At 47.5% G+C, this 19,711-nt stretch overlaps 1 protein-coding gene and 1 non-coding gene across 5 annotated transcripts in view; both read left to right on the forward strand.

Annotated features, from left to right (window-relative positions):
* The window catches only part of snx10b (sorting nexin 10b), an 82,525-nt gene that overhangs the window by 12,835 nt on the left and 49,979 nt on the right, over positions 1 to 19,711 (forward strand). Inside the window, exon 3 of one of the 4 annotated variants that reach the window (XM_038797252.1) lies at positions 2,807 to 3,840. The exons of the other annotated variants lie outside the window; for them this stretch is intronic. Coding sequence (XP_038653180.1) covers positions 2,807 to 2,963 — 157 coding nt within the window. The 3' untranslated portion in view covers positions 2,964 to 3,840. Of the gene's footprint in view, positions 1 to 2,806; positions 3,841 to 19,711 lie in introns of those variants that run through there. 4 annotated transcript variants of the gene reach the window in all.
* Positions 10,569 to 10,641, forward strand: trnav-cac. The gene has a single exon. It is a non-coding gene; the product is annotated as a tRNA-Val (tRNA).

A 19,711-nucleotide genomic window follows, 5' to 3' on the forward strand; every position in this document is an offset into this window, starting at 1 on the left:
TGCACCTTCGCTAATGAGTCCATTTGTTTCCAAATTAGAGTAAATCTTTTCGGGAAGAATCCTCTCCAATAATTTCCCTAGCACTGAGTAAGACTCATTTGCCTTTATTTCCTGGATTATCCTTACTACCCTTCCTTTAAAAAAAAAAAAAAATTTAGAGTACCCAATTATCTATTTCCAATTTTCCAAAAGGGGCAGTTTTAGCGTGGCCAATTCACCTAACCTGCACATCTTTGGCTTGTGGGGGCGAAACCCACATAGACCTAAGGAGAATGTGCAAATTCCACACAAATAGTCTTGCTACCCTTCTTAAACAAAGAAACAACATTGGCTACTCTCCTGTTCTTTGGGACCTCACCTGTAACCAACGTGGAAACAAAGATTTCTGTCAAGGCCCCAGCAATTTCCTCCCTTGCCTCCCTCAGTATTTTGGTGTAGATCCCATCACGCCCTGGGGACTTGTCAACCGTCCTAAATTATGGTGCCTGGAATTGCACACGCTACTCCAGTTGAGGCCTACCTCGAGTTTGATAAAGGTTTCAAATAACTTCCCCGTTATTTTGTACTCTTTTGCTTTTTTAACAGCTGCCTCAACTTCTGCCACCTTCAAAGATTTGTGTACCTGCAGCTCCCAGGTCTCTCCATTTACGGACCACTTTTAAAATTGAATTCTTTATTTTTTTACAGCCTCTCATTTTCCTGCTAAAATGTATTTTTTTTTTCATTTTCGGGATGTGGTGTCACTGGTTAGGCCATCATTTATTGCCCATCCCTAGTTGTCCTTCAGAAGGTGGTGGTGTTTTGCCTACCAATGTTTGATACCAACCCTCTTGGACCAGATTTCTTTTCAACTCACTGAAATTAACTGCTTCTTGTTAAGTATTTTTAAACTGGTTTGTTGCTTTTCCCTCTGTCAAACATTCGAAATCTTTTTTTAAAAATTTTCCTTTTAAAAAAATTTTTGAGTGCCCAATTATTTTGTTTCCCAATTAAGGGGCAATTTAGTGTGGCCAAGCCTGCGCATCTTTGGGTTGTGGGGGTGAAACCCATCCAAGCACGGGGACAATGTGCAAACTCCACACGGACAAGGACTGGCTGTAATCGAACCCGGCTCCTCAGCACAGTAGGCAGCAGTGCTAACCACTGCGCCACCGTGCCGCCTATAAAAACTATTCTAAATCTGATATGTGATGCTCACTGTTCCCCTTGTACCCTCCCACTTAAACATACTCCTCTTAGCCCACTTTTTCCCCCCAAGACTGGATTGACCATTGCCTCATTCGTTGGGTTCGACTGAACAAAAAAGTTCTCTTGTACACATTTTGGGAATTCCTCACCCTCGTTCTTTGCACTGTTACTATCTCAATCTTTATTAGGATTATTGAAGTTCCTCGTTATCACTGCTTACGTTTTCCTGTAACTTGTCTGCAAATTATTGTCCCAACTCCTTTCCACAATTTCCTGGCCTGCAAGATACACCCAGTAACATAATAGCTCTTCCATTGCTCTTTAATTCTAACCAAGTAAATAGTGTCCTCAATCCCTCCACTACATAATCTCTTTTCAGTGCTCTCATAGTTTATTTGGTCCATACAGCTATCTCCTTTCTTTTTCGCCTCTGTTTTTTAAAATTTCCAATCCTCTTCTTCGAGTAAGGTCTCTGTTGCCACTCAATCATAGTCCTGTATGGTGACTTATGCCTGCAGCTCCCTAAGTTTATTTACTATGCTATGTGCATTTATGAACCTACTGAAAACCAATTTTAGACTGCCTTGGGGTGGTACAGTGGTTAGCACTACTGCCTTCTCCTTGACCTGGGTTGAATGCCAGCCATGGCACTGGTTCCTTTTCCCTTGAGGTTAATGTGCTAGTTGTGTTGAGGCTCCAGCTGTCCATTTGAACAAGTTCCTTCGACTCCCGAACTGGTCCAATTACTCAGGAGTCTGAAGTCCTTCCTCCTGCACTATTTCTCTGTACACGGTGCTCAGAAGTATTCACGTTGTCCTTCAGCACAACCCTGCACTGTAGGCTTTTCCAGAGGCAGGCACCTTAACCATTAGTGAGGAAAAGCTAAGGTCATTAAGAAAGTAGGGTTATCAGAACAGATTTACCAGAACAAATGGGATAAAAGAGTGAAACCTACACAGGAAGTGAAATGAGGAGACACATAATCCAGGTAATATAATTGGTGGCTTGGTATAGATGCATGTAGTTATCCCATTGCCAGAGTCATGGTGGGAGAAGTTCAAGAAATTAAGAATTAGAGGTGGACCATGTAGGGGTGAGGGATGGGAGACATAGTAATTGAAATTCTCAATAAGAGTGAGGCACTTGGGTGTAACAGAGGAAGAGGGTATGCAAGTAGGATTGGAATAGCATGTTCCACATAGCTGAGACCTATGTGGGTCCTCACTGTAAAAATGGGAGTGATTCTCTGGGGCCGGTAGCCCTAATCCCATTAGTGAGATTGAAATGTAATGCTGCTGCCTCCTGGGACATTCTTTGGGAGAATTGCGCCCAATATCTTTTATGAGGAAATGAGTGGAGTATAGGAACAATTTCAGCAAAATGGGGGGCAATGTTGAATGGTTCCTGCATGTCAGTTCAAATAAGAAATGATGATTCTGGAGAGCACCCTGGATAGTCATAGAAGTATAAAGTGCTTGTATACCCATGGTGAAGGAGATAATTGGAGCAGAGAACCTGAAATAAATGTAATTCATACTTAGAACACTAAAGTTTAGTTTATTCTAGATAATGACTTAACACTACTCAGACAAAGTGGTTTTACTTATAATCAAAACAGGAAATGCTGGATGAACTCAAGAGGTTTGGCAGCTTCTGTGGAGCGAGAAACAGAATTGACATTTCAAGTCATGTGGCTCCTCTTCAGAGCTGAAGAGGGTAGAAATGTGATGGACTATATAGTGGGAGAGTGGGGTGGAGACGGTGGAGCAGAGTAGAAGGTCAGATAGGTCAGAGCTAAGGAGAGATTGAAAAAAATGCCATGGACACGAGACAAACCCTGCCACGGCAATCTCTGCAAGACGTGCCAGATCATCGACATGGGTACCCACTATTACACGTGCGAATGCCACCCACCAGGTACGTGGTACATACTCGTGTGACTCGGCCAACGTTGTCTACCTCGTACGCTGCAGGAAGTGTGGTACATGGGCGAGACCATGCAGACGCTGCGACAATGGATGAATTGACATCGCGTGACAATTGCCAGGCAGGAATGTTCCCTTCCAGTCGGGGAGCACTTCAGCAGTCAAGGGCATTCAGCCTTTGATCTCCGGGTAAGCGTTCTCCAAGGCGGCCTTCAGGACCCGCGACAATGCAGAATCGCCAAGCAGACATTTGTAGCCAAGTTCCGCACACATGAGTATGGCCTCAACCGGGATCTTGGATTCATGTCGCATTACATTCATCCCCCACCATCTGGCCTGGTCTTGCAAAATCCTATTCACAGCACTTTAACCTGTCAGTATCCCTCTCTCCAGTTGCTCCATCTGGACCGGTAAAGACTTAATTACCTGCAAAGTCTCGCATCCAAAGTATCGTATTGCATCTTTGTCGATATATATGTTTCTGGAACTCACCTCTTCATTCTCCTGAGAAAGGAGCAGTGCTCCGAAAGCTAGTCAATCGAAACAAAGCTGTTGGACTTTAATCTGGTGTTGTAAAACTTCTTACTGTGCCCACCCCAGTCCAATGCCGGCATCGCCACATCAGGACTAAAGAAGGTGCGGAATGGTGGCATAAAGGTTAGATAGAATGTGTTAGTAGGAGAACAAAGGCCAGTGCTCAATGAAAGCAAAACTAAAGAACAAATGACAGAAGGCCCTGTGGGGGGGGGGGGGGGGGGGGGGGGGGGTGTTTGTGTTGGAACCAACCAAGAAAACAAAACGCGCGGTTATGATGGGGAGAAATGTCATACTCTGAACTTGTTGATCTCAATGTCGAATCCAGAAGACTGTAATGTGCCTAATTGGAAGATGAAATGTTCCTCCAGTTTGCATTGGCCTTCATGGAGCATTGCAGCAGGTCAAGGACATCCATGTGGGTATGAAAGCAAAATGCTTGAAAGCTTTGGAGCATAAATTTAAATTGCCAGCAGGGATTGGTTTTAGGTATTTGCAGGTGTGAGACTTCCTGAGAAAACAGGTGCCGGCCTTTCCACTGCTGCAGCCACGGGGGATACAGGATAGAGTAGTCTCCAGTAGCTGGGTGGGAGAGGGGAAGGCATCGGATATTTACCAGGAGCTTTCAGAGGTGGAAGAAACTCCGGTGGAGGAGCTTAAGGGCAAGTGGGAGGACGAACTAGGAGGAGAGATAGAGGCGGTTCTAAGTGCGGATGCCCAAAGCAGGGTTAATACCTCCTCATCGTGTGCCAGGCTTAGCCTGATACAATTTAAAGGTAGCCCACCGGGCACACATGACAGCGGCTAGGATGAGTAAGTTCTTCGGAGTAGTGGATAGGTGTGCAAGGTGCGAGGGAAGCCCAGCAAATAAAGTCCACATGTTTTGGGCATGCCCAAAGCTTAGAGGGTTTTGGCAGGGTTTTGCTATGGCAATGCCCACGGTGCTAAAAACATGGGTGGTGCCGAGTCTGGAGGTAGCAATCTTTGGAGTGTCGGAAGTTCCGGGAGTTCAGGGGGCAAGAGAGGCCGACGTCTTGGCCTTTGCCTCTCTGGTATCCTGGAGACTGATCTTATTAATGTGGAGGGACTTGAAGCCCCCCCGAGTGTAGAGACCTGGGTTAGTGACATGGCTGGGTTTCTCAGTCTCGAAAAAATAAAGTTTGCCTTAAGAGGGTCAATAGTAGGGTTCTCCCGGAGGTGGCAGCCGTTCGTCGACTTTCTCGGGGAAAATTAAAAATTTCAGCAGATGCAGAATTCCAAGGGGGGGGGGGGGGGGATCGGATTGTTGTTGTATGGTTGAGATGCGTAAGGATTGGGCTGGGGAGGCGAAATGTTTATTTTGCCATGTTGATGTCATTGTTTTTGTTACTGTTATAAAAATTTTCAAATACTTTAATAAAATCTTATTATTAAAAAAGTTGATAGAATGATTAAAATGATTTAATATCAAAGATGACTATTTGACCTGTTGTATCCTTGCCAGCTGTCTGCCAAGTATATCTCACCGAGTCCCGCTCAGCTGCCTTTTTTCCATAGCACTGCAATTTATTTTCCCCAGGATAATTAGCCAGTTCCCTTTAGAAAGCCATGGTCAAATCTGCCTACACCAGACTGTCAGGTGATGCATTCTAGATCTTTTAAAAAAGATTTTTGTATAAATTTAGTGTCCCCAATTCATTTTTTTTTCCAATTAAGGGGCAATTTAGTGTGGCCAACCCACCTACCCTGCACATCTCTTGGGTTGTGGGGGCGAAACCCACGCAAACACGGGGAGAATGCGCACACTCCACACAGACAGTGACCCAGAGCCGGGATCGAACCTGGGACCTCAGCGTCATGAGGCAGCTATGCTAACCACTGTGACATTGTGCTGCCTGCATTCTAGATCTTAACCACTCGCTGCATTTAAAAAATAAAAAAAAATCTTCAGGCAACATCAGCTTAACTTAATATACTCTGATTCTCAATTCTTCTGCCAGCAGGAAGGTTTCTCCCTTTCTTCTCTGTCCGGACCCTTTTCATTTTGAACTCTATCAAATCCCTTCTTAACCTTCAACCTATTCATGTAACTGAAGTTCCTCATAAAACACACAATATCTGTGAAAATATGCTTCAAGTTACAGTAGCACAGTGGTTAGCACTGTTGCTTCACAGCATTGTCTGTGCGGAGTCTGCACGTTCTCCCCATGTCTGCGTGGGCTTCTTCCGGTTTTCTCCCACAAGTCCCGAAAGACGTGCTTGTTGGGTAAATTGAACATTCTGAATTCTTCCTCTGTACTCGAACAAGCACCGTAGTGTGGCAACTAGGGGATTTTCACAGTATCTTCATTGCAGTGTTAATGTAAGCCTACTTGTGACAATAATGAAGATTATTATATGCCTAAGAACTAATCAGATGATTCGAGTAAGTTTTAAGGCTTTCGCAATAAGGGACTTTCTCATCTGTTGTAATTATTTGGAATTTTTAAAATAGAAGAGGTGGCAACTAAATGTTAACACTTTAATCCGGGGCCCACTGATCACTTTGTTCCCACTGCTTCCTTCTTATTATCTTCAATCCTTTTTTTGTTCTCCGCTGCTGGAAATTCCGACTGAGGTCCAGTTCCACTAATGCAAACAGCTCTTGGATAACCTGCACAATTCGTCTTTGTATGTTAGCTTAGAAAATAACTTGTAGGCAGATATCCATATCTGGAGTCCGATCATACAGCCTCGTTGTGTCCGACTCGGAATGTAGCGAAGCCGTTAAATCTCACGAGACGCCTCGCGATATAATGAGGTCTCGTGAGACGTCACAACCTGGATCTCGCCCTCATTGGGTGGGATCCAGACTTGCATATTGAAGTGAGGAGTTAGCCTCACATAAATATGTCTGCGCTGGAGTCTCCCAAAGTCTGGGATCGAACGCCCGCATCTGGGAGCTCTCGCCATGGTGCCATTTAGCGCTGGTCCACGCAAAATGTGGACCAGGCATAATGGCACCGCAATACACTCTTACCTGGTGTATTCTTCCATTCCGCTGACTACTGTCTGTTGCTTTGTCCACTTGTTCACTGTGTTCAGTTCATGTTTGTTTATTAAACATGAAGGACACCATAACTGATCTGATTTCTGTCTACAATATGTGTTGACAAATGTAACTTTCAAGCAGAGGTTTTTGGATAGCCATCAGGAGTTGCTGTATCCCTTTTATGTGCAAATGAGTGTAAAACAGACTGGTTCAAACATTGGACATTTCAGGTTTGTATAACTAGTTATTCACCGAATGAGTTTGCAAAGTGTTGATGGAGAATAGTAGAAATGTTACTTGCAACTAATTTTGGAATGTATTCCCTTCATCCACTTCTTCTAATATCCTTCATGAGGGCTTTAAAAAAAAAAATTGATAGTACCCAATTATTTTCTTTCCCAATTAAGGGACAATTTAGCGTGGCCAACCCACCTAACCTGTACATCTTTGGGTTGTGGGGGTGAAACCTATGCAGACACGGGGAGAATGTGCAAACTCCACACGGACAGTGACCCGGGGCCAGGATTGAACCCGGGTCCTCAGTGCCGCAGTCCCACCACGGCGCCACCATGCCGCCCGTTGTTTGCTGTTTTTAAACTGCTGTGGATGCTTGAACTCAAAGTATTGCAGACTTTGGCGGGTTTGTTTCCCATTTGTGTAATAATTAGCAGACCACAAATAAATATTCCATCTCAGTTTTTTAGAGCTCTTTTCTTGTGACTAATCCCACGAAATTGTCATCTGTAATTATTATGTGGTGTTGACCTGCGTGACCCCTTTTATGTTCCAGCACTATATTGATTGAAGAGATTAAAATAGTCTTTGTCTATAGTATGGATGAAAGAAAAAGGTACTTTGGGTATGATGTATAAAACATCTTTCATGACAACTAGGGTGGGATTCTCTGATCCTGATGCTTAGTGCTGACGCGTCGTAAACGCCGTCGTGTTTCCTAACGGCGTCAACATGGCCTCAGGATCAGTAATTCTGGCCCCTACAGGGGGCCAGCACGGCATTGGAGCGACCCTTGTTGCTCCAGCTGCTGATCCTGGCATCTACCGGGCGCCCTGGGGTCCACGCATGCGCTGTGGCACGTTTCCAACATGCGCAGTGGCTCCCTTCTCCGCGCCGGCCCTGATGCAACATGGCGTAGGGCTAAAGGGGCCGGCGCAGAAGAAAGGAGGCCCCCAGCTGGAGAAGCCGGTCCGCCGATCGGTGGGCCCCGATCGCGGGCGAAGCCACAACGGATGCCCCCCCCCCGGGGTCGAACCCCCCTTCCCCCCCCCAAACACACACACAGGCTGCCCCAGGACCCATCCAGGTCCCCAGGTCCCGCCAGCTAAGATCAGGTGTGAATGGCACCGGCGGGACTCGGGTTTTCTGTTACGGCCACTCGGCCCATCCCGGGTGGCGAATCGCCGGGGAGGGGGGGGGGCCTGTAGAGCGGCCCCCAACCGGCGTTGCACCAACCACGCCGGCGCTAATGGCGCCTATTCTCCACCCTGCGGAGAATTGCGTCCCGGCGTCGGGGTGGAGTGGTGAGATTCAAGTCAGTTGCGGTGATTCTCCGCCCCGGCCCCGGGTTGAGAGAATCCCACCCCAGATGGCCCAAAGAGCTTTACAGCCAGTGCTATCACTGGAATAATGTAGGACCCCCAGCCCACCGGTGTACAAGTTTCCATAGCCAACAACATGATAATGACCAAGTCTGTTCCTTTGTGATGACGATGAGGAATAAATGTTGGTCAGGACACAAGAGCGTAACTCCCCCGCTCTTTAAAAACAGGCAGACCAACTTAGTTTAACATCACATCTGAAAGGTGACATCGGACAGTGTGACACTCCCTTAGCACTGCACTGCAGGATCAGCTTTGATTTCTGGAATAAGAGCACCAAATGATCCACAATTAACATTTGAAATTGAGATTGCAGAATTCCATCCACTGATTTGGATCTAGTTTTCTATTTTACCGACTGTGATCTGGTTCCTCAATGTAGCACAGCGACAGCTAAAATCGGGAAAGAGTAAACTGATTTATCAGTTGAACTTTGGTCAATCATGGGATATGAAATTGGTCAATGGCAGTAGCGCAAAATAGAACAACAGGAAATTGTCAATGTGTTGAACATTGAACCCACTTTCTTATTCATTTGAGTTGACTTAATGGACATTTGGTGAAGTGTTTGGGTTTTTATGGAAATCTGAGAGCTTCATGGCCACTTTTTGTGAACTAATACCAACTTTTTATTTACAATTTTTAAAAAACTGCTCTGCTGTTTGGGTTATTAATGCAGGTCTCTGGATGAGAAACCTGGTAATAAACCTATTAAGACCACATTACTGAGGATATGTGAATAAGGAAACTTGAATTACAGTGCACACCCACGTACCCTTTTCCACTACATTGCAGTGCATGCACACATACCCTTCTATACTACATTTTAGTGATGTTTAATGTAACTTTTTAAAAGTGATTTTCACCAATTACCTCAGTTTTTTGGCTCTAATCTCATGCCCCTGACGTCTGTATAGATTATGGGTTGTTGAAAAAAGCAAAATCCCAGGTTTTCAAATCGGAAGTAAAAATTGACTTGAAAAGTTCTGACTCTTTTTTTCGTAAATTTGCTAACTTTGCCATCTTGCCTCTTGGACTTTTTTTGGAATTGAGTTTAAGTTCCACCTGACGTAGTGCATCCCTGATTATACAGAAAAATATTGGATATAATTGATGCGACCATCAATTCACACGAAACCAGGAGTAGAAGTAAACTGTGGCTTTAATCAACTAGAACAGTGCCTGCCTGCGACTGGTTTGTTAGTGGGAGCTGCCTACAGGACGACTGCTCTTTATACCTCCCCTCAAGGGGTGGAGTCAGAGGCGGAGCCCACACAGGCCCCAATATGCTACATTATAGGTAATACCATACAATGGTCCATAGGTGGAGCCCACATGGGCAACAGCGTAATACAGATAAGCACATGGTGAATTGTTACAGCAATACATTCACCACATTCACCCCCTGTTTAAAACAATGAAGTCCGGTGGGGGTGACGGGTTCATATGTTCAGCCTATCCGGTGCACGGATTGTGCGCTGTGAATGCCGAAGCTCTGGTGTCGCCGCTGGCCCGGGCGTCGAACCCATCCGCGCTGGCATCGATAGTGAAGTTGCCGGTGCGGGTACAGACGTGGACTCTGGGAGCGTGTCTTCTGGAGCTTCATTCCTGTGGGTTGGTGAAGGGGGAATGGCAGGCGGGAGGGGGTGCGGGTGCCACGTAGGGGCGGGGGCGCTGGTCAGTGTAGGTTGGGCAGGGTAAGATGGGGTTGCGGCGGTAGCGGAACCTGCGGGTGCCACGTCCCGGAGGGAGACCGTATCCTGTCGGCCGTCGGGGTGTTCGATGTATGCGTACTGGGGGTTGGAGTGTAGAAGCTGGACCCTCTCGACCAGGGATCGGACTTATGGCTCCTGACGTGCTTGCGGAGCAGGACGGGCCCCGGTTTCTTCAGCCAGGGCGGAAGCGAGGCCCCTGAGGTGGATCTCCTGGGGAAAACAAACAGGCGGTCATGAGGGGTCCCGTTTGTGGCCGTGCAAAGGAGGAACCTAATAGAGTGGAGTGCGTCGGGGAGGACCTCCTGCCAGTAGGAGACCAGGAGATTCCTAGACCGTAGGGCCAGGAGGACGGTCTTCAAGACCGTCGCGTTCTCCCTTTCTACCTGCCTGTTTCCCCGGGGGTTATAACTGGTAGTCCTGCTCGAGGCGATGCCTTTGCTGAACAGGTACTGACGCAGTTCGTCGCTCATGAACGATGAGCCCAGGTCACTGTGGACGCATGTGGGGAAACCGAACAGCGTGAAGACACTATGTAGGGCTTTAATGACAGTGGCCGCGGTCATGTCGGGGCAAGGGAGTGGTTTCTGTAGTATAATGGTTATCACGTTCGCCTCACACGCGACAGGTCCCCGGTTCGAAACCGGGCAGAAACATTATGTCGGGGCAAGGGATTGCAAAGGGGAAGCGGGAGAACGCGTCGATGATGTTGAGGAAATTTGTGTTGCGGTTGTTGGAGGGGAGGGGCCCTTTGAAATCGATACTGAGGCACTCAAAGGGCCGGGATGCCTTTACCAGGTGGGCCTTATCCGGTCGGTAGAAGTGCGGTTTACACTCCGCGCAGATCTGGCAGGCCCTGGTCATGGCTCTGACCTCCTCAGTGGAGTAGGGCTGGTTGCGGGCCTTGATGTAGTAGAGAAGCCGGGTGGCAGAGGTCATCGTGGATAGCATGTAGTCTGTCATCTTGCGCGCTGGCGTATGTGCCGCGGGACAGGGCATCTGGGGGCTCGTTGAGCTTCCCAGGGCGATATGCTATATCGTAATTATAGGTGGAGAGTTCGATCCTCCACCTCAAGATCTTACCATTCTTGATTTTGCCCCGCTGCATATTATCGAACATGAAGGCTACCGATCGTTGGTCGGTGACGAGGGTAAACCTCATATCAGCGAGGTAGTGCCTCCAGTGCCGCACGGCTTCCACGATGGCTTGGGCCTCCCTTTCGACTGGGTTGCACGTGTTGTGCGGGCTTGGAGATGGCTGCCCCCACGGACAACACGAGGCCGATGATGTGTCCTGGGGGTGGAGGAGCTGGCAGACACGCTGCCATGCTGCGGGATCTGCGGGCCTGTGAGTCCGAGGGTCGGGCCTCCGATTTAGAGATTTTGGACCTGGCCAGGCAAACTTTAGGAAAATATCCTTTTCTCCCATCACTGCAGTTCGCGTTCCAGGCTGGGCAGCGTTGCCTGGGGTGTTGAGGCTGGCCGCAAAAATAACAGGGTAGCCCCTCCATGGTGGGCAGGCTGCCGTGCGGCACAGGCCTGGGGTATTCTTTGGTCGGGGGTCCACGAGGGGGGCCGCGTGATCGGGCGGGAACGCGTTAAGGCTTTGGAACGCTACTTCCAGAGAGGAGGCTAAGTTTACCGTCTCTTCCAGGTCGAGGGCACCTTTTTCGAGTAGGTGCTGTCTCACGTAGTTGGACCTGACTCCAGCCACGTAGGTGTCCCAGATGGTGAGGTCCATATGTTGAGTGGCCGTACCGGCCTGGTAATTGCAGCTTCGTGCAAGGACTTTGAGGTCACGTAGGTACTCTTCCAGCGATTCCCTGGGACGCTGGCGGCGAGTGGTGAGGAGATGTCGCGCGTATACCTCGTTCGTGGGTCTTACGTAGAGGCGCTCTAGCATCGCGAGGGTGTCTGTGTAGGTGGAGGCTTCCTCGAGGTTGAACAGAGATTCGATGGCTCACCTGTGCGTGGAGGAGACTCAGCTTCTGTTCGTCGGAGGTGGAAGGCGAGGAGGAGGCGGCGAGGTAGGCCTTGAAACAGCGGAGCCAGTGCGAAAAAATCTCTTTCACCTCCGCGGCCTGCGGATCGAGTTCCAGTCGGTCAGATTTGAGGGCCAATTCCATAGTGGCGTTGTAGTTGATTAAATTGATGCGACCATCAATTCACACGGAACCAGGAGGTCCATGGTGGAGCCCACATGGGCAATAGCGTAATATAAATAAACACATGGTGAATTGTTTCAGCAAGACATTCAGCACAATAATAAACTGGAATGCAGTACTTTAAAACATAAAATTCCTAATGCACCCCTGTGAATAATTGTCAAACCAACCAAGATGACCTTTCAAAGAACTGCATGTGATCTGTTGGCCATTATTGTATACCGTCAAATCTCACATGGCCCTTAATCTCACAGGAGAGCACGGTAGCACAAGTGGATAGCTCTGTGGCTTCACAGTGCCAGGGTCCCAGGTTCGATTCCCTGCTGGGTCACTGTGCGGAGTTTGCACGTTCTCCCTCTGTCTACGTGGGTTTCCTCCCACAGTCCAAAGACGTGCAGGTTAGGTGGATTGGCCATGATAAATTGCCCTTGGTGACCAAAAAAGGTTAGGAGGGGTTATTGGGTTACGGGGGTATGGTGGAAGTGAGAGCTTAAATATGTTGGTGCAGACTTGATGGGCTGAATGGCCTTCTTCTGCACTGTATGTTCTGTGTTCTTAACTATTGTAAAGATTTGACAAATAGCAACCATCCATGAACTTCAGAACCGCTAAGCAAATCTTAGGTTAGGATGGGTGCAATTGAAGATTTACTAATTGAATACTTAATTGATTAGTTACTTTCTTCTAAATTAGAACAGTTTATCCATTAGTGTGCTAATTTCCACGGATGAATAACAGCAACTTCAAATTTATTTTTTAATCAACAGGACTTTTTCGGCAACAACTTGGTTTTTACAGAACTTGTTACTTAGTGTATGCTCCATTGAATACTTTCTAGAGTAAAGGTATTAGTGTCTAATTCTAAGAAGGTTCTGGAAAATGCTGAATCAGTACATTAGTTCTCAAATAATTAAATAAATCATTTAGTATGCTTCTAATGATTGCATGTAACTCATTTAAGACTGACTCATTGTTTTTAGCCTCAGTAGCAGGTCTGGTGGTAGTAGAGCGTGACATTCGATGATAGCAGATCTCCTGGCAGTAGTAGCTGAAAAGCAGGTCGGTAGAGGAGAGGAGATGTTTGTTGATAAAGGACAAGTTTGTGAATCGTTCTAAAACAACATTTCAAAACTTGCTGTCTTGAGGAGTAAGATCAAAGATGGAAATACCCAAGGGTCAGCACGGTGGCGCAGTGGTAGCACTGCAGTCTCACGGCGCCGAGGTCCCAGGTTCGATCCTGGCTCTGGGTCACTGTCCGCGTAGAGTTTGCACATTCTCCCCGTGTTTGCGTAGGTTTCGCCCCCACAACCCAAAGATGTGCAAGGTAGGTGGATTGAACATGCTAAATTGCCCCTTAATTTGAAAAAATGAATTGGGTACTCTAAATTTAAAAAAAAGATGGAAATACCTCCGAGGAATGGCTGTCATTTTTTTTGTTGAAAATACATATATACGCAGAATATCAGAAGAACACACCAACCCAATGGACAACCACAAATCTCCAAACCCCCCCCGATACCAACACCCCACCACACACCGCCTTCTCTATTTTAACCCCCTTACACTCCTTCTCCCCCCTCCCCGTCCCTGACCTGACAATTCTGAAAGAAATCAATGAACAGTTTCCATCTCCGGATAAACCCCTCTCTCCCCCCCGCGGATCCCCGGGTCTTCCGCCACAAAATATCACCACCTCCAAACCACCGCACACCCAACACCTCGTACATCATATCCGAAAACCCCTGCCAGAACCCGCTCAGTCTTGGACTTGCCTAGAATATGTGGCTGTGATTTGCGGTCCCCCCCCCATGCACCACCCACATCTATTCTCCACCCCTGCAAAGAACCTGCTCATCCTCGCCAGCATCATATGGGCCCTGTGCACCTCTTAAAACTGGAGGAGGCTCAACCTCTCACACAATGGACACGTTCAATCTCCGCAAGGACTCTGCCCATGTCCTAGCCCCCACCTCCCCTCCCAGCTCCTCCTCCCACTTGCGCTTAATATCCTCACCGGGTGCCCTCCCTCTCCATCAATTCCTTATGAATATCCGACACCTTCCCCATCCCTATTTCATCCTCCGAAATCAGCTCATCCTGGAACACCAGGGGCGGCAGCCCCAGGAAGGAAGGCAACTCATGCCTCACAAAATCCAGTAGCTGCAGGAACCTAAAGCCATTTCCCTTGGGCAACTCATACAATTCCTTCATCCCCTGCAGTCCCGCTCTAACAAGGACGGCACGGTAGCACGGTGTTGCTTTACAGCGCCAGGGTCCTGGGTTCGATACCCGGCTTGGGTCACTGTCTGTGCGGATTCTGCACGTTCTCTCCGTGTCTGCGTGGGTTTCCTCTGGGTGCTCCGGTTTCCTCCCACAAGTCCCGAAGGAAATGCTATTCGGTGAATTGGACATTCTGAATTCTCCCTCTGTGTTCTAGAACAGGCCCCAGAATGTGGCAACTAGGGAATTTTCACAGTAACTTCATTGCAGTGTTAATGTAAGCCTTCTTGTGACAATAAAGATTATTATTAAAGCCCCTGAAATATTCAATCCCCACCTGCCCTCCCCGAAACCACGCATCTAGCCCCACGGGCACAAACCTATGGTTGTCGCAAATCGGTGCCCACAGCGACATACCCTCCAGCCCAAAATGTTGCCTGCCCTACCCCCACACCTTTATTGCCGACACCACCACTGGGTTTACGGAGTACCGGCCAGCAAGAATGGCAGAGGCGCCAACAACCAAGCCCTCAAGCCCATTTCCATACACAACGCCTCCTCCCCCGCTCCCAGATCGATCTCTCCTCCACAGCCCATTTCCGTATCATCGCAAAATTCGCCGCCAAACAATAATGTATCAAATTCGGCAATGCCAGCCCCATCTTCCAAAAATATCCGCCTCATCCACAGGGCCTTCCGCGCCCACACAAACCCCCAAATTATCCTACTGACGTAAAATATGACTTGGGGACAAAGATAGGGAGGTTCTGAAACACAAACAGAAACCTGGGCAGCATCATCATTTTCACTGTCTGTACCCACCAAGCCAGTAACAGCAGCAAAACGTCCCACCTCTTAAAATCCACCTTCATCCCCTCCACCAATCGAGCCAAGTTCAATCTGTGCTACTGGGCCCAGCTCCGCGCCACTTGAATCCCTAAGTACCGAAAGCTTGTCCCCAGCACCCTAAATGACAACTCGGCTAATCTCCTTTCCTGCCCTCTGGCATTAATCAGGAACACCTCACTCTTTCCTATGTTCTATATTTATATCCTGAAAACTGACCAAATTCTCCCCAAATCTCCAATACCCCTCCAATGCTACCCGTCGGGTTCAAGATATATAATTAAACAATTTGTTTTTAAAAATAAAAAAATTTAGAATACCTAATTAATTTTTTCCAATTAAGAGGCAATTTAGTGTGGCCAATCCACCTACCCTGCACATCTTTGGGTTGTGGCGGGTCCGAGATATATAATAATAAATCATCCGCGTACAACAAAGTCCTCTGCACAGCACCCCCTCCTCAATCCCTCGCCTCCCAAGGCAAAAAGCATCGGGGCGAGCAGGCAAACCTGTCTCATCCCACAATGTAGCCCAGAGTACCCCAAACTCGCTCCGTTTGGCTGAATGCACGCTACCGGCGTCTTGTACAACAGCTGGACCCAATCCACAAACCCCTGCCCTAATCCAAACCACCCAGCACCTCCAATACGTACATCCACTCCACCCAATCAAAAGCCTCCTCTGCAGGGCAGCACTGTGGCACAGTGGTTAGCACTGCTGTCTCACAGCGCCGACGTCCCAGGTTTCATTCTGGCTCTGGGTCACTGTCCGTGTGGAGTTTGCACAGTCTCCCCATGTTTGCGTGGATTTCGTCCCCACAACACAAAGATGTGCAGGCTCGGTGGATTGGCCACGCTAAATTGCCCCTTAATTGGAAAAATGAATTGGGCACTCTCAATTTATTAAAAAAAGCCTTCTCCGCTTCCATCGCCAACTCCAACCCCTGCTCCACCGAATGCATCATAAACACATTAAGTAAACTCTGCAGTTTCGCCGACAACTGCCGTCCCTTCACAAATCCCGTCTGAACCTATCACCCTCGGCACAGTCATCAATTCGCAACGGAAGTACCTTCACCAACAGCTTACCATCAACATTCAGCAGCAATATCGAGCGGTACAACCACACGCTCTGGGTCCTTATCCTTCTTTAAAATCAGGGTTGTGAAAGCCTGCGACAAAGTAGGGGAAGATGCTCCCTCTCCTTCACCTTATTATACATCCTCACCAGCAATAATATTATTATTGTGATTATTATTACAGGGAGAAGGTGAGCAGGATGCTGACCCACCAGTTGAGGAAGTAGGCAGCAATGAGGGAGATCAGTAGGATGAGGGACGAGAGGGGTACGGTGGTGACTGATTCGGCAGGGGTGATGGGACATTTGAACCCTTTTATAAGGGGCTGTATGAGTCAGAGCCCCGAGGGGGAGGAAGGGATGCGGCGTTTCCTGGATCGGTTCTTTCCAAGGTGGAGGAGGGGCTGGTTCAGGGCCTGGGGCCCCGGTTGAGGAAGTGATGGATGGCATAGGTGCGATGCATGCAGGGAAGGCCCTGGGGCCGAACGGGTTCCCAGTAAAGTTTTATAAAAAGTTTGGGGCGGAGCTGAGGCCAGCATCTCAAACCCTTAAATATGTCTGTCACTTTTAACATTTATTGTACGTGATCGCATCAGTTCTTTTCATAAGTCCTAACTGCTGACATACTAAATTCTTGAAACTGGTTCAACTTGTTCCAGAAATTTAAATTCCAGACTCTCTAGTTGTAAAATGATTGAAACCCTGCAGTGCAGAAGAAGGCCATTTGGCCCATCGAGTCTGCATCGGCCCTTGCTCCAATATAGCACCCTACCCAGACCCAATCCCCCGCCCCTGTCCCTGTAACCCCTAGGTTGTATCCTTGGCTTCTTGTAAATGAACCCTGGCACAGCGTTGCAATGAACTCTGCATGGCTAACTTAAAGATTTCTTTTTCTGCATTGATTGCACAGTATATGTCTTTCCGTCAGCTTTGACTGCTTTTTGTAGACGTATGCACTGCAGTAACTCACCAAGGTTCCTTTGGCAGCACCTTCCAAACGCACAACCACTGCCATCTAGAAGGACAAGAGCAGCAGATACCTGGGAACCCCACGACCTGGAGGTTCCCCTCCAAGTCACTCATCATCCTGACTTGGAAATATATTCCCGTTCCTTCGCTGTCGCTGGAGCAAAAATCCTGGAACGTCCTCCCTAACTGCATAGTGGGTGTACCTACACCTCAAGGACTGCAGCGGTTCAAGAAGGCAATTCACCACCACCTTCTGAAGGGCAACAAGGGATGGGCAATAAATGCTGGCCTATTTTTTCTGTTATTTTGAGTACCCAATAATTTTTTCCAATTAAGGGGCAATTTAGAGTGTTCAATCTACCTATCCTTCACATCTTTGGGTTGTGGGGGTGAAACCCACGCAGACACGGGGAGAATGTGCAAACTCCACACGGACAGTGACCCAGGGCCGTGATTCGAACCCGGGTCCTCAGCGCCGTAGGCAGCAATGCTAACCACTGTGCCACCGTGCTGCCCCATAAATGCTGGCCTAACCAGCAACGTCCACACCCCGTAAATGTAAACAAGTAATCCGTTGTGTTTACTAGTCTGGTTCTGAGAATTGTCTCAGCTAAGCTTCTACCTTTAACAAGGCTGCTGCTCACTGCTTTTAAATATTAAACAGTATTTTCTCCTTGAGTTGAAGTCTGGCTTGAACATCTGCCATCAGCATGTCATCGTCTTTGATGTAATGCATTCCTCAAATTTGTCCACTAGGACAGCACGGTGGCGCAGTGGGTTAGCCCTGATGCCTCACAGCACCGAGGTCCCAGGTTCGATCCCGGCTCTCTTGGTGTGGAGTTTGCACATTCTCCCCGTGTTTGCGTGGGTTTCGCCCCCACAACCCAAAGATGTGCAGGGGAGGTGGATTGGCCACGATAAATTGCCCCTTAATTGGAAAAAATGAATTGGGTATTCTAAAATAAAATAAGAAATTGTTCACTTTATTATTATTGCATGCCCTTCAGAAAACTGCTTCCTCCTCTTTTCCTTCTGCTTATCTATGATGCAAGTGTTCTAAAACTCCCAATTCTACACCAGACCTGATGTGATTGTGTGTTTGTATGATGTACTGTGCATGGAGGGGTTTGCTGATGGTTTGTGAACAGAATTCCACCGATGCCATACATTAATAAGGTAAGATCAGGAAGATCTTTCAGCATATATCTATCTCGCACAATTGAGCAATGCACATTTCTTTTCTCTCTTGCCGTGATTCTTTAAAATAATTCTGTCCAAAGGCTAGTTCATTTTTAGAAAAGTAAACACTATAAACTACTTAGCTCTGAGCTGGGAGCTACTGTGTAAGTACACAGGAAATGCTCCCTGTGTTTATATTGATCAGGTGCCTTAACTTGATGCCAGATTCCTAAACTGATCGCAACATGGAGATGTTTATACTGTGGAGAGCTGTGTACTTGGGGTCAACGGCACTCCTTTTAGTGTGAAAGCACATTTTGACGTTTTAGTTTGTTTCCATTTTCTGTCTTGGGTAAGTTCAGAATTCTGTTTTTATTTCATCAGAGATTATAAATTAGCTTTATCTCCCTGCTGTTGGCTGCTCATTGTCTTATTACTCCTCCCGAAGTCTTGTAATATTGGGCATGTCATTTGCTGTGGTGAGGCATCTAACGATATTCACTTTTAGTCACGCTTGCATTTTTAGCTTTTTTTTGAAACTCTTGCATGGCAAGGTTCTGAAAGTGTGAGCTGATAATGTTGCAGTCAGGGAGAATGGCCCGAGCAAACAGGGCAAGAAGCTGGGTATTTCCAGAACCAATTTAATTGAAGGATTGTTAAATGATTGGTGCTAGGGTTGGCGAGAATGTAACTTTGAGTGGATAACGTCACTGTCAACTTTGGTACTGTACAGAAAAAGCAATAGAGAAGGACAGAAATACTGGATTAAGAGAGGGGAAAAAGACAAAGGAAACGTTTAAAAAAAATGTATATATATTTTAATTTCCAACGATTCACAACTTGAAGGAATCAGACTGTGTTGGGGCACCGGGGCGGTTATCTGGAAGTAATTTTCGCTATCTGAGGGTCCAGATAGCAAGGGACAGGGGTGGACTCCGGAGACTCTACTACACAAATCTGATGGGGAAGGTCAAGGCAGACCTGCAAAGATGGGATGGTCTCCCACTATTCCTGGCGGACTGAGTACAATCACTTAAGATGAATATCTTGCCAAGATTTAAATTTTTATTCCAGTGCCTCGTGGCGTTCCTGTCCAAAGCGTTTTTCAGAGTTTGACCAGCTGGTGACTGGGTTTATTTGGGTGGGTAAGGGCCCGAGGATCAGGAGGAGGGTGCTACAGAGGGAGAGACGAACAAGGCACTTGGCCTCGCCACATTCAATATTACTATTGGGTGGTTAATGTTGAAACGGTGGTGCGGGGTGAGGAGCT

The sequence above is a fragment of the Scyliorhinus canicula genome, chromosome 5 (genome assembly GCF_902713615.1).
Source record: "Scyliorhinus canicula chromosome 5, sScyCan1.1, whole genome shotgun sequence".
Classification (NCBI taxonomy): Eukaryota; Metazoa; Chordata; class Chondrichthyes; order Carcharhiniformes; family Scyliorhinidae; genus Scyliorhinus; species Scyliorhinus canicula.